Source organism: Xyrauchen texanus, chromosome 49 (genome assembly GCF_025860055.1).
Source record: "Xyrauchen texanus isolate HMW12.3.18 chromosome 49, RBS_HiC_50CHRs, whole genome shotgun sequence".
NCBI lineage: Eukaryota > Metazoa > Chordata > Actinopteri > Cypriniformes > Catostomidae > Xyrauchen > Xyrauchen texanus.
In genome coordinates, this window is record NC_068324.1 from 9,960,231 (window position 1) to 9,985,065 (window position 24,835).

At 37.8% G+C, this 24,835-nt stretch overlaps 2 protein-coding genes across 2 annotated transcripts in view; one reads left to right on the forward strand and one right to left on the reverse strand.

Moving 5' to 3' along the window:
• On the reverse strand, nucleotides 1-18,965 carry LOC127640402 (NADH-cytochrome b5 reductase 2-like). The gene is made up of 19 exons (XM_052122932.1): nucleotides 18,115-18,965; nucleotides 17,924-18,017; nucleotides 12,126-12,223; nucleotides 11,868-12,040; nucleotides 9,699-11,753; nucleotides 7,919-7,991; nucleotides 7,451-7,661; nucleotides 7,252-7,356; nucleotides 7,102-7,143; nucleotides 5,470-5,657; nucleotides 3,748-4,958; nucleotides 3,235-3,393; nucleotides 2,897-2,969; nucleotides 2,658-2,764; nucleotides 2,074-2,203; nucleotides 1,366-1,449; nucleotides 1,144-1,229; nucleotides 651-750; nucleotides 1-473 (listed from the first exon to the last, which is right to left on the reverse strand). Exons 11-19 carry the CDS (start codon nucleotides 3,760-3,762, stop codon nucleotides 301-303), a joined length of 927 nt encoding a protein of 308 aa, XP_051978892.1. The 5' UTR covers nucleotides 3,763-4,958; nucleotides 5,470-5,657; nucleotides 7,102-7,143; nucleotides 7,252-7,356; nucleotides 7,451-7,661; nucleotides 7,919-7,991; nucleotides 9,699-11,753; nucleotides 11,868-12,040; nucleotides 12,126-12,223; nucleotides 17,924-18,017; nucleotides 18,115-18,965; the 3' UTR covers nucleotides 1-300.
• The window catches only part of LOC127640401 (fatty acyl-CoA reductase 1-like), a 19,928-nt gene continuing 11,127 nt past the window's right edge, over nucleotides 16,035-24,835 (forward strand). The window contains exons 1-4 of the mRNA XM_052122931.1: nucleotides 16,035-16,171; nucleotides 19,006-19,226; nucleotides 20,995-21,170; nucleotides 21,415-21,594. Of these exons, the coding sequence (XP_051978891.1) occupies nucleotides 19,038-19,226; nucleotides 20,995-21,170; nucleotides 21,415-21,594 (545 nt within the window). The 5' untranslated portion in view covers nucleotides 16,035-16,171; nucleotides 19,006-19,037. The remainder of the gene's footprint in view (nucleotides 16,172-19,005; nucleotides 19,227-20,994; nucleotides 21,171-21,414; nucleotides 21,595-24,835) is intronic.

Below are 24,835 nucleotides of genomic sequence, written 5' to 3' on the forward strand. Positions count from 1 at the left end.
CAGTAGTGGTCCCGATATCAGGACCCCATTATATATTAAAATCAGGTTGATGGTCACTTCCAATGCAAAGCAGCCAAATTTAAGAGAACATTTCAACTCAAGTGCTAAACTCAGCATGGATCGGTTTATCAAAACTGGAAGGTAACTTTTCTTTAATTCTGAACAAAGAGAAAATAAAACATGAATTACAAATAATTTATTATTAAAACTATATCTGGCATTAATTGTGATATTTTGCCTCAAAGATATAAACCATAGAACATACATGCTCGCCAGATACTCTAATCAGTGACCAAAAACTCAGTATGTAAAATTGTTCTCTGTTTTGTAGCCTAGCTTGTCGAGGTTTGGCAGGCATGCACACTGGATCATGGGGGGTGGGCCACACATCACGATGAGCACATCACTGGCCGGAGGCGGAAGATGGTCTTTTATCATGTCAGCATCAACAAACCCTTTGCTGTATTTCCACCCTGTCACAAGAACACAGAGACAGAAATTCTTCAGAACTGTCTCTACTGCAGGGCAGTCAAATGATTATAAAAAGCACTGATAATGATATTAAATGAAATCAAAAGACACTGTAAAGCATTATGCTTAACGGGGGTATATTACACACAAGATGGAGTGGTAAATAGAGTATTTTGTACCTTCTGAGGGCTTGTCAAGTGTGTACCACAGGTTGAGTTTATCAGGGTGATTTTGACTAACTTCTTCCAGCTCTTTCTGTAACAATATGTCCTTCTCAGTCTGTGGGAGTAAAACGGTCTTAGAACACAGTCAAGCAACATTAAAGGAAAGTGATATAGTTTTATTTTCAGTGAATAATTACTTAAATTTCAGTCTGTTCTTCACACAAATCTATCAGCTTTTTTGTTCTTTTTGACAGCCTTTGGTCTCCATACACTTTGAGAGAGCAGTTCAGACATTCTGCTTAACTTTATCTTTTGTGTAACACAGAATTAAGAAAATCATATGGATTTGGAACGACGTGAGGGTGAGTAAATTATGACAGAATTGTAATTTTTGAGCATACTATCTCTTTAATCTCCATGTGCATATTGAGCTTCATTTTACAGTATTAAATAGCATATTTTGTATTCATATTTATATATTCAATATTTCATCATGGATGTGACTGACTTGGTTGGCGAATATAAGGGAGCACTTGGTGTTGTCTGTTGGATCTGCTGTTATGCTCCTTATCAACTGCAGCATTGGGGTTATGCCTGTAAAGCATGAACATTTCATCTTTAATTGGTATTTTGATTAATTGCACTGGTCATTAGCTTAATGCACAAATGCTTAGAAACATACATCGAAATAAAAAGTCTTAGAATCGTGCCATAATGCATCCATCATTACCTGTTCCACCAGCAATCATCCCCACGTGTCGAAACTTCCGCACTTTGGGTTCCGATTTCTTATCAGGTCGGATAGCGAATTTTCCTGCAAATATCAGTAAGAATGTCTATTATATTACTATCTCTTCTAAATAATTTTACAAATAGACAATATTTTACAGTATAACCCATTAAGTGTATACTTTCCACACATTTGTCATAAAAGGATAGTTCACCCAAAAATGTACATTTTGTCATAATTTACCCTCCCTCGTGTTGTTCTAAACCCAAATGGCTTTCTTTCTTCTGCAAAACACAAATAGAGATGTGAACTGACAGCAGCAGTCACCATTCACTTCCATTGTATGGAGAAAAAAAAGATGCAATGAAAGTGAATGGTGACTGAGGTTGTCATTCTGCCTAACATCTCCTTTTATGTTCCACAGAAGAGAGAAAGTCACAAAGGTTTAGAACAACATGAAAGTGAGTAAATGATGACAGAATATTCATATTCGGGTGAACTGTCCCTTTAAGGAGAGCCAGCAATCTCTAAATAATAAGACATCGCCATCTAGTGGTTAAGTGCAAATCAGCATCTATGACACTTTATAGAGACTTTGAAATTGCTTATAATACGTGAATATTTATTCAATAAAAACAATGCTTCATAATTAATACTAATTGAATTTTCTAAATAATCTTTGGCAAACCATTTACAGTTTTTGCATACCATTTCCTTTGTATACCAGTAACCCATTTGGCCCCCTGAAGTCAATAGTGTCTCCAATCTTCATATCATTCAAATATTGAGACATCTTGCCCCCATCAGGATAGTTTGGGTGAGTGTCTTTAAAGTACACCTGATGTGAGATATTGAAGAAAATTATTTATTAATGATTGTTGCATATGGAGCAGATCCACTGATCTATATACAGTATATAACAGATCAGTGAGCAGATCCAATTTTGGCAGATTCAGGTCATTCAACATGCTGGTTACTACGGCTAGGTTTGACTACTGGATATTATTGGATAATCTGTCTGCACCTTAATATAAATAAAGGAAATGTTCACCCAAAATGACAATTCTGTCATCATTTGCTCAACCTCCTGCACTCTAAACCTGAATGACTAAGAAAGTCTTCCGTGAAAAACAAAAGTTTGGCATCTTTTTCCATGCAATGAAAATCAATGGTAACTAAGGCTGACTTTCATCATAAATACTCCTTTTGTGTTCCACCAACAAAACATATAGGGGTTTGGAGTGACACTTGGTTGAACATTAGCAGCTACAAAATGGTTTATTGTGTATTACCTTTACAACTAGATCAACGTATCCCTGGTCTTCATCGCTTGAAACAGGTGTGTATGCTCGGATAACCAGGGTCCCATTCACCTTTGCAGACAGGTAAACATGCTGACCTATGATAACGAACACAGGAGCCAATACATGTTACAACTTCTTATTGTGATATTATTGCATTAGGTACAAGAGTGTCAAATATCAAATTCAGGGGACTCCTGATGTCATAAAACATTGACACAATGTCATACCGATAGGAAGACCAAGTACATGAGAAGAGGACGGTAAAACAAAGCGGAATTTTTTGGTGTCGTGAGTAATGTCCTGTTGCAACACAAATACGAAGGAGATATGATGCAATATTATTGCTGCTTTCTAGGAGAATACATATGAATATAATTACAACTGTAGAAGTCACAAGAATAACTATTAAGTTTACCAAAAAAAGTACATCAATGCACACACATACTACATAATACATTTTACTTGACCAAATCTTCCTCATGCTTGTCAATGAAATGTAAATGCAGACACTGTATATGATGCAGAATCATGAAAGCTGCAGTTTGATGCTATTGCTAAAACTGACCTCTTTGTCTGTTAGTCGCAATGGATATTTCACATTGGGATCCTGCAAGGTTTTTGGAAACTTTTTTGGCTTTCGTCCTCCATCAGATCCTCTTTGCTTCAGGATGAGGAACAGTATGGTGAACACTACTATATATATTCCAATTAATACAGGTGCTGTCTGCAACACACAACACACACATATGTATATTACACATAATATAAATGATCTTATATAGCAACATAGAAGCAACTTTCATTGTAAATTCATCATATTGAAAAGTGCACAAGAGCAATAAACTGCTTTTGGCATATTGAGCTGCATTTAGCATTGAGGTGATAATATGCATATGCCTGTAATCACCAATCACCTTCTTCCCCTGCTGTGTCATTCAAACCAGAATAAAATGAAGAGGCAAGTGTGGAATTGGCAGGGAGGGGAGGGAAGGGAAAGTGCTAATTGTTTTTTGCAAAGCACTGTGAAGAAAACAGGGAAGTTGTGAATGTCAATGCGTAAAGTAAAATGAATACTCACAAGAAATTGATCCATGCTGTAATCTTTTCCTCAATGTTCTTTATCAGTTAATATGGTCAGGGTTCACTGTGTGTGAGGTAGAAGTTTTTCATAGTTCATCTCATTCCCAACATACCAACCTTTGCACCAAGGCCAGGGGGTGTGTCTATAGAGAAGATGGAGTTAATACATTTCAGCAACTGGAGTGGACCCCTCATGGATCCCAGCCAATAGGAATAAATGATTCATATGCACAGGCTTTGACAGAGGATTGCGTCTGGCTCTTGATGTGTGTCTGTGAATGGTGTGGGATCACCCCACTGCCTGATCACACACTCTGAGGGTTGAGTCAAGGAAACCCTCAAAACAAGACACAAGGTCAAGGTTTCACAAGGAAAAAGTTTAAAAGCAACAAAGTTGGAAAGAGCGAAACTGAACAGCAATTATTAATCAAAAAAGAAAACCAAAGCCTTTCCAGTTTCAACATAATTTTATCTGAGTCTGTGTTTTTGTCAAGGTTTCAAAAGAAAGAAAATTCAAAGAAAGATTGAAAGAAAGAAAGTTTGAATATTCCCAAAAACATTATGCCTGCTCTTTTTCTTGCTTTCTCCTGGTCACCATTATGTAAATAAATGAGATGACACATACTGTATGTGACTTCGCAGCATTTTATAAAATTCTCAGTGCAAACAAACAAGTGTAAGATTTTATATTCAATGACATAAATTGGTGGGGGAAAATGTTTTTAATTTTGTGAGTAGCCTAGCTTGTAACCAACTATCCATTGGTGTTGTTTGAGTGAAATCTGGGTGTGCAGCTTGCCTGCCACAATTGTTTTTAAAGAGCCATTTCTAAACTTACCCACTAGAGGGCAGCATTTGTACAAATTACATTCCCTACTGTTAAAAAAAAAAAGTTGTTCTTTGCTCATTGTACAAAGGTGCCACGGTTTTTGCCTGGCAGGCAGCAGCTGTCCTAACACCGCCCTCACACTAATCCTAACCAAATGCAGCCTGTAAAGCAGAGTAGCCTGTCAGAAACAATGGATACACCTTTCTCCCATCGTGGTGTTCTTTTGAGCATTTTAGGGCTCCTCACCATGCATAATACCTCTCTGTCCATCTCAGTCAGTCCAGCACATAATATAACAGACGTCAATCCATGTCCAATGCATTGTTCACATACCATTCCTTCCAACACCGATATGTTTAGCTATACAGGTTTGTGTCCTGCTAAAAATATACATAGACAACCATTTATCTGGAGAGCCACCAATACACAGAAGAAAAAGTGTAACCAGGAAATTAAATAACAGCAAAAGTACATGTTCAAAAGTTCAAAAGCAGTTAAAAAGGTGATATCAAAAAAGTGATAATTTGTTTTTATGTTTACATTTAGTCATTTAGCAGAAGCTTTTATCCAAAGTGACTTTAAACTGAGGGATATCACACACAATTTGTCATTCAAGTGCCAACAGTATCTGCAGTATCGCACTGCCAAGTTAGAAGAGTAAAGTAGATTAGTAGAAGCTACAGCTGGAGAAGAGATACAAAAAAATATATATACGATTTTTTAATTGCAATGTGTGATTTATTACAAGGCACACAGAAAGAAAAGACAGAAGGGCGAAGGAAGAAAGGAAGGAAGGAAGGAAGGAAGGACAAATATGGATGGATGAAGGAAGGAACGGATAACCAGTTGGATAACCTGGCTAAAGTTTTTAAAGGCAGAGATGTGACATACACATTTGGCTGGTCCATGCCACAGCCCAGCAGTGGAGGGAGGGTGGTATTTCCTGACAAGTTGAAGGGAGTCAGAAGTGAGCTTTGACTGAGAGTCACTGAAGAGCTCAGCTGAAGCAAAGCCACATTATAGTCAAGAGAGGTGCAATTGAACTGAGGTTGTGTAATTACTTTCCTCACATCCCAGGTCTGAGAGAAAGAAATACATGCATTAAAGAGAAAAAAAAAATACTGGCAGCATTTGTTCACCCTCATGTTGTTCAAACTCGTACAAATTTCTCTCTTCTGTGGCTCATAAATGGAGACATTTAAAAGCTTGCACTGTTCGCTCTTTTCCACGCAATTACAATGAATGGGGACTGGAGATTTCAAGCTTCAAAAAGGTTGCAAAAGCACCATAAAAGCAATCCATACAACTCATGTGCTATTTTGCAAGTCTTTTGGTTCCAGAACAGACCGAAATTTAAGCCATTATTCACGGCGAAGCTTTACATCCACCGTAGTTCTCCGTGGCACATTCTTTTTTTCTTCTTATTTCTTTTTCTCATATATATATATATAATTTTATCCCCTTTTTCTCCCCAATTTGGAATTCACAATTCCCACTACTTAGTAGGTCCTCGTTGTGGCACGGTTACTCGCCTCATTCCGGGTGACAGAGTCTCAGTTGCCTCCGCTTCTGAGACATCAATCCGCACATCTTATCATGTGGCTCATTGTGCATGACACCACGGAGACTCACAGCATGGGAGGCTCATGCTACTCTCCGCGGTCCACACACAACTTACCACGTGCCCCGTTGAGAGCGAAAATTACATATCGCGACCATGAGGAGGTTACCCCATGTGACTCTACCCTCCCTAGCAACCGGGCCAATTTGGTTGCTTAGGAGACCTGGCTGGAGTCACTCAGCACACCCTGGATTCGACCTCACGACTCCATGGGTGGCAGTCAGCGTCAATACTCACTGAGCTACCCAGGCCCCGACTCCATGGCACGTTCTTGAGAGAAGAAGCAATGTCTGATTTGTGAACCAAACTTTCTGAGTCTGATTTTTTTAATCATACAGTTGATCTGGTTCATGAAACAGTCTGAACAACTCATTCACAAATCAGGCACTAGGAGAGTTAGGGCAGATGTCAACATTTTCTGTGAATAATGGCTTAAATTGAGTCTGTTTCACACCCAAAGTTGTCCTATGAATTCAGAAGACTTGCAATATAGTACACGAGTCATATTAACCACTTTTATTGTACTTTTATGCCGTACTTTCATCCTTTTTGCAACTTGAAATCTCAAGACTCCATTCATTGTAACTGCATGAAAACACTGACCAGGTCCACCAAGTCTTTAAAAATTCCCATAATAAAGAATGACCTACAGTTTTGCAACAATATGAGTTTGAGTAAATGTACACTTTCTGGATGGACTATTCTTTTAAGACACAAGAGAAATTATATCTGCTAAATGTGATTTAAGTAAAGATGTTATAGGATCAACATTCCCATCAAGCAATTATTGAATTTGTTTATCTGATAGAGCTGTGATCCACTGATACTGTAGGAATGTTGTTCCAGGACCAACAAAAAATGTTGACTCAGGAGCATGTCCTATTTGAATAAATCATGCTTACCCGTTCCTTTGAGCCTCCTGTCTTGATAAAAATATCTCTTTCCTGCAAAGAAATTGACACTCTTCATAAAAAAAAATTATAGTTGAGAGAAATAAGGATTGTCATTTATATTAATATTAGTCGGAAAAAATAGTGTCGCCCCAAACTCACGTCATAAGTTGAGCCAATGTTGTCATGTCAGGCTGCTCGGGATGCTTAAACAAACAGAGTATGTTTTAATGGCACCACAGTCACAGATGGCTTACTTTTAGTTGTCTGATGGAATATGAGAAAGTATTTTAACATCAAATACGTAGACACATATCATATCACGTGAACACATTTACATGGCACGGGGAACAGTCTTAACTGCAAATTGCATGTTGGTTAATCACAGGTCATAGACACAGTGTGCAGCTGTAAGAATCCATGTTGATTGGATGATTGCATCACTGCAATGATGAACGACGGCACCAGGTAAATGCTCACGTGATACAGCCAGGGCATATTCCCGTAATCCTTTCCTCTCCTCGTGACATCCAGCCCAGAGACAGCAAAGACGTCAGGCACTCCACACAGACCTAAGAAGTCAATGGATTTCGACCATGAATATTTGCGTTAAAACCGAATACACACTCACAATTAGTGTACAGAGATACCTCCGTTGTATTTTGTGAACTCAATATGTGTATGCTAGCTCATTTTTTCAAAATTGTATTCTACTTGAATTCCATGTATAGTTCTAGGGCCTTTGAGACAAGAAACCTTCCTCAAAACACTGTAGTGGAGAACAGGCCAAGAGAATAAAAAGACAAAGCCAAGTGTGTGCAGGACAAACCTGCCTGTTGAGACAACACTGCTGTCATTATCTAGTTCCTCCCCCTGATCTTCATATGCCGTATCTCTGAGATCTATGAGGAAATGTACCATTAAACATCATATCATTTATGATGCAATTTCACACAGCAAATGTCTGTGGTGTGAATGAAAGACAAAAATGTTTTTATAAATTTCTAATACTAACCATTACTTTATGGTTAGTATTCTTTCTTATCTTTTTTTTTATAGTTTTGTTTTTTCTTTTTTAAATATAAAAAAAGAATATTGGTGTATATATATATATATATGTGTGTGTGTGTGTGTGTGTGTGTGTGTGTGTGTGTGTGTGTGTGTGTGTGTGTGTGTGTGCCCTGGGGGGACAGGCGTCTATGACGTCTCCTGGTGAGAGCAGAGCTAGGAGACTGAATCCTCACCCTCGGGGGTGATCATTTACATTCTCAGTGACTCAAACACACGTTTGTACTACCTTGAGAACTACATTTCCCACAATGCTGCACTGCAATTTCATCAAGTTGTGTAACAAATACTAGTCCAACTGTAACAAACTGTAACACGCTAAACTGTATCAATGCTATATCTATATTCTCAGAGACACACGTTTGTACCTACATCTTTCATCCTCACCATCAATATCTCCGAACACTGTGAGTGAATCGTATATGCAGTTCTGATTCCTCAAGCTCAAAGTCATCAAAGTCAAGCTTTAAGATACAAAGTAAGGTCATCCTATTGTTATTATGGTGTTATATGATTGATACTAGATTGTACTGTACATGCAATTATGGCTACTTGACAAGGTTTGGTAAGAAACAATGCAAAATCATTTTTGGAACTATCAAGTAACAACCAGTGTTACATGGCGTAACATTATAATGACTGTGTGTTGACGTCATGACGTCGTTTTTTTTGGAGTCGAAATGAGTATCACGTTCTCTTTAGCAGTGAAACCGATCACATTAGAGCCTCTAATCTCACTGCATGCATTCATGACTGGACAGACGGGTCACAACAAGACAGACAAGAGATCCCAGTAATGTACTGTGCTTTATTGGAGTACAGAGTGCTAGACAGGTTTTTACCTTGACTATGTGGCCCTCTGGGGCATAAATGACCCAGAGGCATAGGGTGTTGTTGCTGTAGGGTTGTGGGTAGGCGGGGCTTTGCACACCCCCTTGGGACTGTAACAGCACCATTGTTCTACATTCAGCCCCTGCACAAACACGAAAGGTGAAACGGACGGAATGGAATCCGGTGGGCGACTTTTGCAGCACGGTGTCGCATTTCTGTGTGGCAAGGGTCAGACTGAGGGGAGCGGGGTGGTGATTTGAACCTGGGTTGATCCCTTTCCAAACTTGCTGCTGGTAGCCAGCCCACTGCCAGACATGTAACTATGGAAGCAGTCCCTTTGAGATAAGCTGTCTGAGGGCCCTATCTGTCCAGTTGCAGTGCGAATACAGAATTCTACTGGGGGAAAATTACTTCTCTTTACCATTCAAGCGACCTAGGGGATTGAACATACAATGCCGACTAGGTGACAGAACAACAGATCAAACAATGACCTCTTATATGTCAATTTCTCGTGTCATGACCCCTTTAATACAACAGGAAAACAACTTGTTATTACAAGCTCAGGCTCAGATATTTACAATATTAGTACTGCAGGTGTTTTGTGTGCATGACACACAATAAAAACAACAATTATTGAGATTCCATGTCTGAAGGAAAGAAACTAACATATTTTGAATTCTCCTAGTTGTCTTACTGTTTCTTCTTCTCACCATTCATCTTTCTTCATCCACATAATTAGTTAGGTAGTCACTTTGGCACAATGCATCATTTTCCAGATCAAACTTCAGGAACTCCAGTAGAATACTTTGACAAGCAGCAACTTGAATGGACCACCAAGATATTCTGCCAAATTAAAAGCAAAAAAACAAAACATAAACTGCAATCAAGTAAGAGAAATTTTCTGTGACTTTGGGCAGCAAATATTTAAGATATTTCAAATGTGACTCGTTGTTATAGCTCTTGTCTGGATGAGCAGGATTTCTGATCATGCTTTCCTATATTTCCCTTTCAGGTACAACTCCAGCAGCTACACTGCACAGGGACTTGTAAGTAAGAAATCATGTAGCAGAGTCAGACTCTTTTATCCAAAGCAACTTGCAATAAACGTACAGTATTAGATGCTGTCAGAGACTAGTTTGCCCGAAACTGAGCATTTGTATTCAAATGAATGAGAGAAATAGGAACTCCTAGTTGACTGTTACACTCTCTCCTATGGTAAAGCCACTCTTGAATCTCTTGCCTGGGATTGTTCCTTGAAAGGGACTTTAAGACCATTCTGACTGTACATGTTCTTAGCAATGAATAAAACAGAACGTATGTGTTTCAAGACAGGTTTTTTAAGTTAAAGGTCTTTTAAACTTGACAGTGACTCTGTGTAGAAATGTGGCACTCCTGTGTGAGATGCTGAAAAAACCACAAGATGTGGAGTAATGGTCAAATATGTCTGTCTAGTAGATGTTTACATAAACCTGAACATGAAATGACCATAACAATATTCAGATTTCTTTGATCTGGTGTAAACGTTTAAATAATATTGCATGTTATTCTTCATGATTTGTGAATTCAAGTGACATCATCCGTCATTTAATTCCGATTCTTTATTTTATAACGCATAGCTCCAAAAGTTGAACATCTAGAAGTATAAAATCTCGCTCAACTTGACCAGTCTGCTTTGTGAATTTTTCACAGCAAAGTTTTTGTCTGTCAACCCCTAACACAAACAAATTCCCTGAAGCAACTTTTAGTTCAGTGCATAAGGGATCACAAACTGCAGAGTATGATCCAATAACCTTTAAGATAGCAGCCCAAATTTGTAACCACCACATCACATGACCCATAGAAGTGTAAAAGCAAAACCAAACCTTCCTTTTCTAAGATTGAACTTGATCCATAGCAAGAACATTAAGACATCAGTGAAGACTCCATGTGAGCCTCTTTAGATAGAATTTGAATCTGTTGTAATTCCAGCTTCAACCACAGCCCTTACCCCAGGACATGACCCCACTGCCACCCACCGCCCATCTTCTCTGGGGCAGAGGAGGGCATTTTTTTTTTTTTATCTCAGATGTTTCTCCTAAAATTCCATTGGAGAACTAAAAATAGACCAAAATTAGACAATTTGACAAATAGTACGAATATAGAGCTATTCAATAATGAGCATTATTGCTTGATGCTTGACTTCAAGTTGATATCTCTTTTTATCTAACATTTGATAGCAGACTTTGGTATATTGACACATCTCAGAATATTTGCTGAGAAGTTTTTTTGAAACCCTTGTGGAGATACATGCAGAATTAATAGGGTTTATTCTTGAGGCTTCTGCAAAATTCCACATTTGCTCTCAATTTAACAAAATAGTATAGGTGCTAGATTAATTTTAGGGCAATGTTTTCACTGTCCTCTTACTTGACAGGCATCTCTCACGCCTCTCTCTGGTCCAGCACACAAGACTGTACAGGTCTTATGTCCAGGTCTGAGAGTTTGCAGGATATGTTTGCACCTGCTTTGCTCTACCAGTTCCAGGTGCACCTCCTGAAGAACTGTTGGAAGTGGACCTCCTAAAGAGAAGACGAACCATTTTACCTTCATGCTGATAATGGTTTGAGATCTTTGAGGTCTTTGAGATACTTCTCTCAATCTATTTAAAATGTTTTCTTGTTATGATGTTCAAATATCTTAGCACTCTCTTTAATTCGACCCCATCCACCTTGTCTTGGGTGGACACCTCTCACCAGGATAAAGCAGACAAATAGTAATCGATTCACCTGTTGAGAAAACAAAAGGCATATCTATCGGTACATACCTACAATGCAAAAATATGCAAATTCTATGACTCAGACATTTCTGTTAATGTTGGAAATGTATCATGGAAAGATTACCAAAGTTAAAGTTTCTTTTGATCTCCAGCAAAGCGATGCCATAGCCCATGGGCGAGGAACGTTGATATTTTTCATGGAACTTCACCGTCTTTATGCGGAAGCTCTGCTCCCCTCTGTCAACCTTTCTCTGATTGAAATCACCTTCTACTGCCTCAACAATGTGCAAGAAATCCCTAAGGGCAGGCAATATTCAAGAGTCACTGAAGCATTAGCTGTTGAAAGGCCAAAAGTTGTGATTAGTCATGGGTATGTACTTACGAGGGTACACTTGCAAAGCAGTGAGCGGTAGTCAACAGCCACTGGTCTGTCAAGATGGCTGCAACACAGTAATGTGATCCTCGGATCCTAATAGGCACCTGTAGATGATTGTAAAATAGATGATATGTCTACAGGGACATCTCATAGCTTTTGTTTATTAAGAGGGATAAATATGCAATATTGCAATATTTTATGTGCCAGCCATGGATGGGAGCCTTGTCTGGCCTCTGACTCTCTGACAACCTTCAAAGAATGGTCAAGGATTCTTCTTGATTTAAAGGAGCCACACTTTGCATCTAGACATCAAGAAAAAGTCTGTGATCCATACCAGTGTTTTTACAACTGAATTAAACATTATCTTACACCTGAGATGGAGGGATGGCCATGTGGAGACAACACAGCAAGCTGAGAAAGTCAACAAAGGTCTTGAAGGATAATTCAGACATTCTGTGTCTTGTGCTGCAAAAAGCAATGACTGTGGTATTTATAGAAGGGTTTATGGGTGCTCTCTTTGACAGATATCCCATTTATAGTGTCTTGTACTCATTAAGTGGATTGAGGCAGGAAATGGGCATGGTCAGCACAGGATGACATGGCTAGTAAAAACAAAAAGTTTAAACAAGCTAACATGTTACCCGCTTGGTGTATAGGATAAATACTTTAACTACTTCATTTAACACCATCATAATATAATTATATATATATATTATTTTATATAAAATGTTATATAGCATTACAGTTCAGTCTACTCACATTAAGGGCATAATTTGATCATAAAAAGAAGACAATTTAGAATTGCAATTAAAACAAATCTGAAGGAAAAAAGCTCAAAGATGTTTTTCCAAAAGGACAAGATTTACATTTCAATCTAAAGTTTAATTGGAAGTTGATGGATTTTGGCATTGTTCAAGTTCTGACTTTGAAATGTGCAAACACTTGTATTATTTTGTTTTACTAAAACTGCTAAATCAAAATTACAACTAAACTGAATATAGGAAGATATTATGCACCATAATACTTGTGATTAATATATTTTATTAAGTGACAAATAGAAAAAGACATTTAATGTATATGATGAATATATGATGAGGAGGGGCTCATCAATTCCAGAAATTAATGAATGTAAATTAAATGGCATCCTTTTTTCTATACTGTGTATATATATATATATATATATATATATATATATATATATATATATATATATATATATAACTTTTATGTATGCATTTATGTATATTATATATATGGACATCTTTGCATCCCATCTGGATAAGGCAGAATACATTGCTGCGAAAACTTATTTGCCACCCGTCCTGATATCTTCTGTTTTCTCACACTAAATTGTTTAAAAAATTCAAACAAAATCTAAAATTAAACAAAGGCTATCTGAGTAAACACATAAATACAGTTATAAAATTATAATGTTATTTATTGATACAAAAAAGTTGTATAATACCAACTGGGCCTGTGTGGAAAACTTCTTTGCCCCCTTAGTTACTAAATCCTCAAATCTATGAAACTGCAATCATAATGGGGTTCAGCTGGACTAGACACACCCAGGCCTGATTACTGCCAGCCCTGTTCAATCAAATCAACACCTAAATATAACTTTTTCAGCAGCATGAAGTTGGCTAAAAGGTCTCACCATGTAGTACACTATGCCAAGGTTGAAAGAAATGACAGAAATGATGAGGAAAAAGGTGACTGAAATACATCAGTCTGGGTTACAAAGTTACTTTAAAGGCTCTGAACCACAGTGAGAGCCATTATCTCCAAATGGAGAAATATTGGCACAGTAGTGAACCTTCCCAGAAGTGACCGACCTTCCAAAATTCCTCCAAGAGCACAGCAACGACTCATCCAGGAAGTCACAAAAAAGTCAAGGACAACATCCAAGGAACTGCAAGCCTCTCTCACATCTATAAATGTCGCTGTTCATGACTCCACTATCAGAAAGTTGGCCAAAAATGGCATCTGTGGAAGTGTGGCGAGGCGAAAACCACTGCTAACCCAGAAGAACATTAAGGCTGAATAAATCATCAGAATTTTGCCAAAACACATCTTGATAATCCTCAAACCTTTTGGGAGAATGTTGTGGACTGATGAGTCGAAAGTGGAACTGTTTGGAAGACAGAGGTCCCGTTACATCTGGCGTAAATTAAACACAGAATTCCACAAAAAGAACATCATACCTACAGTCAGGCATGGTGGTGGTAATGTGATGGTGTGTGGATGCTTTGCTGCTTCAGGGCCAGGGTGACATGCAATAATTGAGAGAAACATGAATTCTTCTCTCTACCAGAAAATCCTAAAGGAGAACGTCCAGTCATCAGTCTGTGAGTTGAAGCTCAAGCTCAACTGGATTATGAAGCAAGACTTGTCATCTTGTTACTTGTGACAGTTAATATAAACCAAGGAGGTAGAGGGAGTTTTTATGTGGATTATGTTGTATTGTACTTTGTTTCATAATATCAATATGATAAGTTGTTTGAGCAATATGAATTGACACATTTTAATTCATTTTATTTTCAAGCACCCAGATTTAGATTTTGTCCTTATCTGTGAATGCAATTTCTCACATTTTAGTGTCACTTTCAAAGGAAAAACTCGTGAATTCTTCGCTGTTGGGAAGACAGTCTCTCCAGTTCACTTTGCCTTCCATCTAGAATGTGTCAGAGAATTTACACAAACTGGCTGCAGAGACTAGTAAACAGTAGGGAAGCTCTTCTTGACACAAAAGACAACCTCAGCTAGATGGCAATATGAAGCTTGCCACTGGCAGCATCAAGCCAACCGCGGCTGTGTGTCCTGTCATAAATTATCAACATTTTGTCCCAGGTTTTTATGCCTTTGTCTAGAGAACAAGAGTTAAAGGCATAAGTCTTCTAACAACAAAATAATGTTTTAGACAAACTGACATATCCAGTTCAGTCCATTCAAACATGGCCACTTATCACTGCAATGTGGAGCAGAGGGGGAAATAGAGAGAATTCAATTCATACACCGCTTTTAAATCTTATCAGCCATCGGTCCATGCAAATTTAGTGAGGTGTAACAGTTCTGGAAGTTAAATAAAAACTCTCTTTTGTGCATTGATATCAAAGTGTTATCTCTTGTTGCCTGGCAAAGCCAGTAAAACCATAGTACAGCAGTTACAGAAAGCCAGAAATACCTGAAATTATTTGTCTCATGCAGGTTCCCATCATAAATCATTCCAAAACACATCTCATCATTTACAGTACAATAGTCGGACGTTTACTACTATAGTTTGAACACCACCAGTAAACAAATTCAGTGTAATTTGCAGATGGCGTGATTTTATCTCTTGCGATCTGTGTAATATTTAAAGCCTCATAATGTAAATAAATAAAAAAACATGCAGACATCACAGAGTGATGAGCAAATGGCCATGTGTCTATTCAGTGTTACAACACACAGCTGCTGGCCATATTCAGGGATTGACCTATTGGCTACCACACACTGGTGCTTAATGTTATTGGATTTTACATCAACACTTTAGAGAGATGGGCACTACACTCTCTTGACAGATTATGGACAAAATCCTACAATCTGTCTCATAGGGGGGATCTTAAACCCTGTATGCTTTTTAAATACTCCCAATGCATTGTGATACCTTTCCAGAGCAAGCCAGCCACTCTCACTTTATGCACATTACATTGTCAAAGAATATGGGGGGAATATAGACCTATTATTTACAAATATACTATATAATAAATAAACTGTTAAATAAAATACAGTTAAAACATATGTAAAATAAAATGACATACATTTTCATGCTTTTGCACAAGCAATCATCACAAAGCGATCGCCCGTGACGTCATAACACACGCTTGATGGGTTGTGTCGTCAGTCCTCCTTTGAAACGCATCATCTGGCAACCCATTAGTTCCTCTACAGCGAGCGAGGCTAGGCTACATCCATCCCCCACTGCGTTTCCCCATCACTGCTGGAGAGATCACTGGAGCCCACTGATTGTCACGCAAAAATAGAGCAGTGGGAATTTATTACATAAAAAATATCAGGTAAGATCTTGTTTTCTTCGATTATTTTAGCTCGGCACGTTTTTAAAGAGTGAATGCTAGCTGTTAGCACACTTTCGCATGCGTGGTTATTCCAACGCCGGTGAATACGGGAAAACCTCCCCGAAACGCGCTCAGACGCACCGCAGGGAAAGTATGCCTAGCTGCCGTTTTTCTCCCAATACTGACAGGAATTAAATTGACTATTTAATCGAAAAGTTCTATATTTTAAATATGTTATCACAAAGACATTTTGTGTCGCATACAAACAGCTTGTGTATATTTTAACATATGGGCAGGTCGACTTGAAACTTTGCAGACTTTTATTATATTCTCACTTCTTCTCTTTTAATAAAGTGATTTTAGGAAATAGTCGTATACCAGAGTTTTTTAAGATGTAATTGCCTAGCAATTGTGAAATACCCCCCCCCCATATGCTTTTGATAAATGCATAGAATTATAATTTGTGTAACAAGTAAGATTAAAACTTAAGAATGTCTATTATTAATAAGTGTTCCATTACTTACAATTTTTATGAAATGTCAAGCATGTGTCATTTTGCTCGAGCCAACGGTCAGTCAACGTCATCGTTCTGCTCAACCGCCACACGATTATTTCAAGCTGTCAAATTACATTCGCAGTTTATTTGCTTTCACTTGTATGTTAATATATGTTAGACATCTCATTGTTTGTTTTTTTGTATTTTGTAACCTTCAGAAACTTTGTAATTTGTTTGGTATCTGCTCATCGGGTTTCTTTAAAATGTCCGACAGACAAGGAAATAAACGTCCGACAGGATTGACTCGGCTAATTAAAAAAAAAAAAAAAAAATCTGCTATTGCAAATAATTGTGTCAGTTTGTTTCTTTAACAATCCTCACCGCTGTTTTTGAATGAAGGTCACGAGACGTGAAGGCACTGTAGTCTCGTGACAACACCAATTGTGGCTCGAGCTTAACATTATCACTGTAACTGCATCTTTGATACTGTACAAAAGTACCGAGGCTTATCGGTATTTGCTAAGCACACTGGATATCCTACGCCATTACACTTGAGAACTTGTATTTAGTTTCCTAATGTAAAGCGTTATGTTAAACACCCCTGACTGCAGTCATTTCCTATTTCTTGTTATTGTTGTCAATAACAAGAATTCACTTTGGTATATGTCTTACTTGTTGCAGTACTACAATTCCTCGGGTGCCCACATGTATGGCAGGTACCACTGTGATGCATCAATTATTCAAATTGAGGATGTGGGATCCAGGATCAATTTGCATCTGCTGTACATGAAAGGGGACTTGATCATGTCAGATGGCCCTATATAGGATGCAGTATAAGTTGGATCTCCAATCGACTCCTTTGCTTGCCTTTCTTGGGCAAGAGATCAGCTTTCTGGATTTGAATTTGTCACCATCTCCATAGGGAAGATTTTTTTGCAGAAGGTTTTTTTTTTGTTGTGGCACACAGCTCTGTTCCCCAGAGTTGGGAACAGTTTAATGATTGTCACGGCAGTGCTGCTTTTATGTCCTTACTCATAGACGTGCTGAGTGGCTTTTGGAAAGAAATTGCTCTTCACAACATCTTGTCTCTGCACCAGTAGAGTGACCTCACCTAACCCTTACTATTAAACCAGCATTTATTAGCCCTTGTAGACCTTGATTGACTGCTTGCCAATATATCTAAAGATTTAAAACAATTTTGGGAAACTTAAATGATGGTTAACTAAAAAATGAAAATTCTGTCATTATTTACTCACCTTCATGTTGTCGTTTCAAACCTGTATGCCTGAATTTCTTCCGTGGATCCCAAAAAGAGGTGTTAGGCAAAATGTTAGCCTCAGTCACCGTTCACTTTAAAAAAAATAAGTAATGTAATGTAAGTGAATGGTGACTGAGAATAACATACAACATTAAACATTAATGTATTAACTTCCATTAAAGAATGTACCCTGTTCGAAACAAGTTAAACTCAATTGACAGCATTTGTGAATTATCGCTGGGCCATGCCACCATGCAATGTTTCCTGCGGACTCTGCTAGTTTTTGTGGTACATGCAGCTATGGTACTTAGCCACCAGTGTTACGCAATAAACAATACGAGGCTGTTTATTGTTCTCCAACACCGGCAAAACTTGTTTAGCTTGCTTAAATATTGTAGTGTGCGGCTGGATTGAGTTTATTTAAAACATAAGAAAGTGGTTGACTGATATTGAAACATCTTTTAAAGGATTTTTTTTATTTTTTTGTAATGGTTCTTCCATGCAAAATATGGGAATAGGAACTGTTGCTTTGCTACAATATTGATTTGTCTTATCGATCACTCAGATTATATCTTATATTATTACTGATTAACTCTGTAACTGACTGAAAGACTGTCTGAATGAGCCGTATTGGCCTGCTATCAGTGAACGAGTGATAAGAAGAATGAATTGAAGTGGGCTGTAATTTTAGAACGCTATTAAATTTGTCCAATCAATTAGTGAAATATAAAGCCTTTTGTGGTCAATTCACCTTAAGGCCATTTGGAGTTAGATGCCTTTTTACCAATTACAGTAAGTAAAATCTCATTGCGGTTCAGGATAGTAAAGCAGTAACACTTAAGTATGCATTAGGCAGTTAAAAACACATGATTGCTATGGAGTAATGCAGCCCAGTGAGATCTTGGCAAGAATGTGGAGGAAGTCTATGAAATAATTACAGCAAACTGATGAAATGGCATTAGAGGCACGATTTGTTAAGCAACAGCTTTTGGTTTCTTACAGGTCTCTGTTTAGGTATGATCCCCTGTAAAATGGTTGTGATAGGGTTTCAATAATGTTTCTGCTCATTTTGTGTTTGAGGTTTGTAACAGTGGAGGGAAGGTGCACTCAGGATGGTCACCATTCCAGAGTACTACGAAGGAAAAAATGTTCTCATCACAGGGGCCACAGGCTTTATGGGGAAAGTACTTCTGGAGAAGTTGCTACGCTCCTGTCCCGGCATCAAAGCTGCCTATGTGCTCGTCCGGCCCAAAGCAGGACAGGCTCCTGGTGCCCGTATCGCTGACATGATCAATTGCAAGGTGAGTATGTGCAGGCTTTGACCTTGTTGGTTGGGAAATTAAAAATGAACAATTTGAGCCAGGTCTCTAGGTATGCATTATGGGTATTCCCAGACTAAATTAAAGAACCAGTGTTGATTCTCCATTGCAGATACTTTTTAGACAAAGTTTTGGTTCTGTTCTGTACAACAAATTTAATTCTATTTTACCCAGTTCTATTCTTGTATTTGTTTATTCTAATCTATTCTACTGTGTGTTAGTCATGTTCGTTACTGTCAAGCGCATTTTATTGAAATCTACTTGAAGTCATGTGATAGCTCTGTGAATCATAAAAGGCTATTTAATAAGTAACTGTATAAAATGCACATAAAATGCACACTGCTCCAGCACGACAGTGAATGGTGCTGCTCTGTTCACACACACACACACGTTTGCGATATTTGAGCACTACTCAAGAACAACGTCTCAGATGTTGATGCTCAATAGTTCGGTTCACTTATAATAAGCTTATTTACCAGAATTTGAATAAGAAGTGAATTAAACTACTGTGAACTTGCCTACAAAAAGACACATACAGGAATTTCTGGAGTGTTCAGAATGTCAAAATAAAAACATGAGGGTTTAAAAGTTAAAGGTGTACGATTGAGATATATTACTATTTATAATATATTATTATTTTTATCATTTGTTTACAAATGATGGTATCGGGATCGGTATTGGTCGTTACTGAGCTTTCCGATATCGGATCAGAAGAGAAAAAGTGGTGCATCCCTAGTTTTATTCTACTCTACTATATTCTGTTCTGTCCTATTCTAAATTACTTTGTTCTATTTTATTTAGTTTTGTTCTATTCTATTTCATTTTATTCTACGCAATGCCATTCTGTTCTCGTTTTCTAATCTGTTATGTTTAAGATTTTCAATCTACTGTACTTTTTCTGTTCTATTATTTTCTTTTTCGTTCTATTCTGCTCTGTGCCATTCTCTCCTATTCTCTTCTTTTCTACTCTTTTTCTATTCTAGTCTACCCTACTTTGTTCTATTCTTCTCATTCTGTTATTCCATTCAAATTAATTTTGTGTTCTAATCTTTTCTGTTCTATTGTCTCCTCTGTACTACTCCTTTCTATTCTAGTCAGCTGTATTTTGTTCTATTTCACTTTACTCATTTTCTTTTTTTTTTATTCTATTCTTTTATTATACTGTTTTCTTTTCTGTTCTATTTCATTTTGTTCTACCTTACTCCGTACAGTTCCATTTGAGAAGCATGCACCAATATGTTATGGAATTTAATGTTTAATGCCATCCATCAACAATCTAAAGAGAAAAGCCTTATCAGCAGCATAGGAAACTATGATTCCCTCAGGTCAGGAGTGAATTTCCAGCTTCAAGATCCTCTTAATGATGTTGCAATCATTGCCTAGACTTCAGCATGTGTTTTAGTTTCCTGCCTTTCTAAAGTAACCTAGGCCTCTTGTTTCTTAATGTTAGCATGTAAAACCAGATTTCAAGCGATAACTCTCAGGGTACTATGAGAGTGTTCTGGATTGCACTGATAAGTCTTGTCACCTTCTCTATTTGCTCTTTACACACTGTGGTTATAAACATATCCTGCCATTTCTGGCCATATGTTGATAGCGTTTTTACACCGGCTCTTCGTGGCAGGCATTAATATCTGTGTCACAAACTGAAATAAAGCCTAGCTATAGTGCTGGGCTAGGCACTTAAATTTAATTATTGTGAAAACGGATCTTGGGCCTGTGCTGACATCCCTTTGAATGTCTGCCTCAGCTTTTCGACAGACTCCGAGAGGAGCAGCCTGACTTTGCAGAGAAGATTGTGGCAGTTAACAGTGACTTGACTCAGCCAGATCTGGACCTGAGCACAGAAGACCAAGAGACCCTCAAGGGCTGTATTAACATAGTGTTTCACTGTGCTGCCACTATTCGCTTCAATGAGCCTCTGAAGTAAGCTATAATCTCTTCCCACTATGTTGCACAGCACAAATTTTTATCTACATCTAAAGGTTTAGATCCCTCTGATTCATCACTTCATCACAGGAAGTTGCTAGGTCTTTTACAACTCTTCGCTTTAGTCATTTCTTAATGTCAGACTGTGTTGCAACTAGTTCTGTATATCAAAATAATCAGATCTACCAATGCTTCTGCAAAGCCATCACAGTTCACTCTTTCTGTCCCCTGTCTGCTACAGAGATGCCATGCAATTGAATGTGCTGGCCACACAAAAGATGGTAAGCTTGGCCCACAAAATGAAACATCTGGAGGTATTAATCCACGTGTCCACAGCCTACGCCCACTGTGACAGAGAGCTCATCGAAGAGGTGGTCTATCCACCACCTGTCGATTACAGAAAGCTCATAGACACACTTGAGTAAGTATTGAAATCACGTAACCCCTTATTTGTCTTTGGCCAACAAAAATTTCTGCAGTCCCTTTTCCCCTTAACACTTATAGCCTAAAGCTTGAAAATCAATTCTTCAGTAATAAATGTGTATGTTAGGGACACATACATTACCACATACCTTTACAAATTACTGCCTTTTCTATAAATTGAACAGCATTTGTTTAGGGGCACAGCTCTGGCAATCATTATTTTTCCATGGGGTCCATTTAAATTGGTAGTAATTTATTTATTTATTTATTTTTTTGGAGCAAAAATTCTCATAATTGATCATTTTGTATTGGACTATTGTTCACCCTCTCTCTGACTCGGGTCAAAAAGTTTGCCACCCTTGGTAAATATGAGCAAAGAATGCTGTGAAAATAAATCTGCATTGTATATCCTTTTGATCTTTCACTAAACAAAAATTCACAAAAATCTAAACTTTAATTGAAGTAAAACAATTGAAAGAGGAGAAATATCTTAATAATAAATATTTTTATCAAACACATTGGCCACAATTATTGGCACCCTTAGATAGTCTTATGAGTAAAATATATCTGAAGTATATTCCCATTCATATTTTACATTATTTAGTGCACCTGGGTGACTAGGAACATGAAATTATTCAGCCATGACTTATTGTTTCACTGGGGTATAAATATGAGGTAACGCAAAGGCCAAATTTTCTTAATCATCATTCACAGTAGGTTAGACTAAAGAAAATAGTTCTGATGTGCGGCAAAAGGTTGTTGATCTTAACAAAATGGGAAGTGGCTATAAGATCCCACACGTCCTGGAAACCCTGGAATTTTGCAATGTAGTTTTCCAGTCATGGAAAATTCATGAAAAATACCTAAATATCCTGGAAAATATGAATATAACCATTTGACTGTGTTGCTAGCAAGGTTTCCATTACAAGCACAAAAACATGGTAATGATCTGACTCGGAATAGGAGTCAAATACGCAAATTTGTAAAGATTTTCACTGCTGGCGGCTGCACATTGTGAAACAACATCAGCAGTAAAGGGCGCTTACACGCTCATGATTACAACAGCAGCCAATCGTGGTGCAAACGAGGCAGATCTCTTGATTGGTTACAGCTACGAACAATCGCGTGCCTTGGTTCAGCGGCGCATACAAAGAAAGAAGCGGCATTCGTGAAACTTCTCATTCATAAACAAACTGAATGACCTGGTACTTGTACCGACCAACTGAATGAGAGGGGCATGTTGTTTGTTTACTTCAACATCGGCATGTGAGTCTACCTTGTTCATCATGGAGAGAAAAGGACAGAAGAGCTATTAATGTGTAAATGTTTCTACACGTTGAGGGGATGTCACATGACTTGTGTCATAGACTTGTGTTAAGTCTATGAAGTGATGCGTCAGCAAAACCTTGGCTCACACTTCACACCAAAGTGTTTTTCACACATGTTTTGCCTCTCTTTGAGAGCAAAGTTACATTTAAATATTTTAAAATGGTTGAAATTTATGAAGTGATGTTGAATGTCTCATAATTTCCCTCTTCGTCCTTCCGAAGTACCATCCCCTTTGAAATCAATGCATTTGCAGTATTCTCTGACGCAGCATAAACTTAAGTCAGTGTGTAGGCACCCAAATGTGGAGGACAAAGCGCTGCTTGACGCTGGTGTTTAGCAGAGCTTTGACTAAACTCATGTGAAATGCACTTTACAATGATGAAGGGACAACATTGTTATGATATTATTGTTGTCTTTTCTGATAAAAGTAATGTTCAGCAGTTTAAATACTGTAGGAAAATGATACAGTACATCTGCTTTGTTTTTATAATGGTTGAACATTCTAATGAAGTCAGTAGATTTGACATGCAAATTTGAATAATGTAGACGGTAAGGATGTTATTGATATTATTATTATTATTATTATTATTATTATTAGACTATTATTGTTGTCTTTTTGGATGAAAAGTCTCTTGTCAGATTTTGGTTGTGAATATTTCAAATGATTCAATGACTCACTCATACCACATTAGACTTTCATTTTTCATCTCAATTTCTGTTCCTGGGTAGTAAGTGTTATTTCCTAATTGCTTATGCCTCAAAAGTATAGAAAATGGCTATTATTCCACACAGTCTTTGCTTTTGTGACCAGGACAGTGATATATTGAAATTGACCTATTTCCAATGAGGAAACGGGTGAATTTGTGTCTTTTCATTCACATAAAGTCAGATAAAAACAATGCCATTGAGCATACTGATATCTGGAGGTGATAAACTTCTGTCAAAAACACACAGAAATGGCAAAATAAAAGCTCTATTTAAATGGACAAGTGTTTTTGCTTAAATATTACACTTGCTGGGCGCATGAAATGTCCTTGAAAATTGTGGCTTGAAAAGAATGGGAACCCTGGAAAATAGCCAAAGCATTGAAAATGCCCATTTCCACCATCAGGGCAATCATTTACAATTTACAATCAACTGGAGATCTTAAGAATCGTCCTGGAAAAGGACACGTGTCTATATTGTCTCCATGCACAATGAGGAGGATAGTTCAAGTGGCCAAAGTATCTCCAAGGATCACAGCTGTAGAATTGCAGAAATTTGTTGTGTCTTGGGTCAGAAAATAAAAAATCTGATATCACCTACATCACCTCAAGATGTTTGAGAGGATTTCAAGAAAAAAGCCTCTGCTCTTATCAAACAACAAACTCAAGCAAAACCAAACACTACTGGAACTTCAAATGAGACCGGGTTCTATGGTCAGATGAAACAAAAAAGAGCTTTTTGGCAGCAAACACCAGAAATGGGTTAGGCACACACAGAGATGAAGTATCACCCAATGCCCACAATTAAATGTGGTGCCGGATCTTTAATGTTGTGGTACTATTTTCAGCTAGATGTCCTGGATATCCTGTTCGGATACATGGCATAACGGACTCTTATCAAATACCAACAGATACAAAAATCAAAGCCTGGCTGCCTCTGCCAGAAAGGTTACAATGGGCCCTGGTTGGATCTTCCAGCAGGACAATGATCCAAAACAAACATCAAAATCAACATAAAAATGTTTCACTGACCACAAAATCAAGGTTCTGCCATGGCTATCCCAGACCCCTGACCTGAACAAAATAGAAAGTTTGTGGGCTGATCTGAAGAGTAAGAAACCAACATAGCCTCTGAATTTGAAGGATCTGTAGAGATACTGTATGGAGGTATTGTCTCAGATCCCTTGCCATGTGTTCTCCAACCTC

Bases quoted from the DNA above. Each gene is read 5' to 3' on its own strand.
- LOC127640402 (XM_052122932.1), bottom strand. The intron at 2,970-3,234 runs GTCAGTTTTAGC...GTGTTGCAACAG, and splicing joins TGCGACTAACAGACAAAGAG to GACATTACTCACGACACCAA. The intron at 1,230-1,365 runs GTAATGATGGAT...CATGCTTTACAG, and splicing joins GATGATTGCTGGTGGAACAG to GCATAACCCCAATGCTGCAG.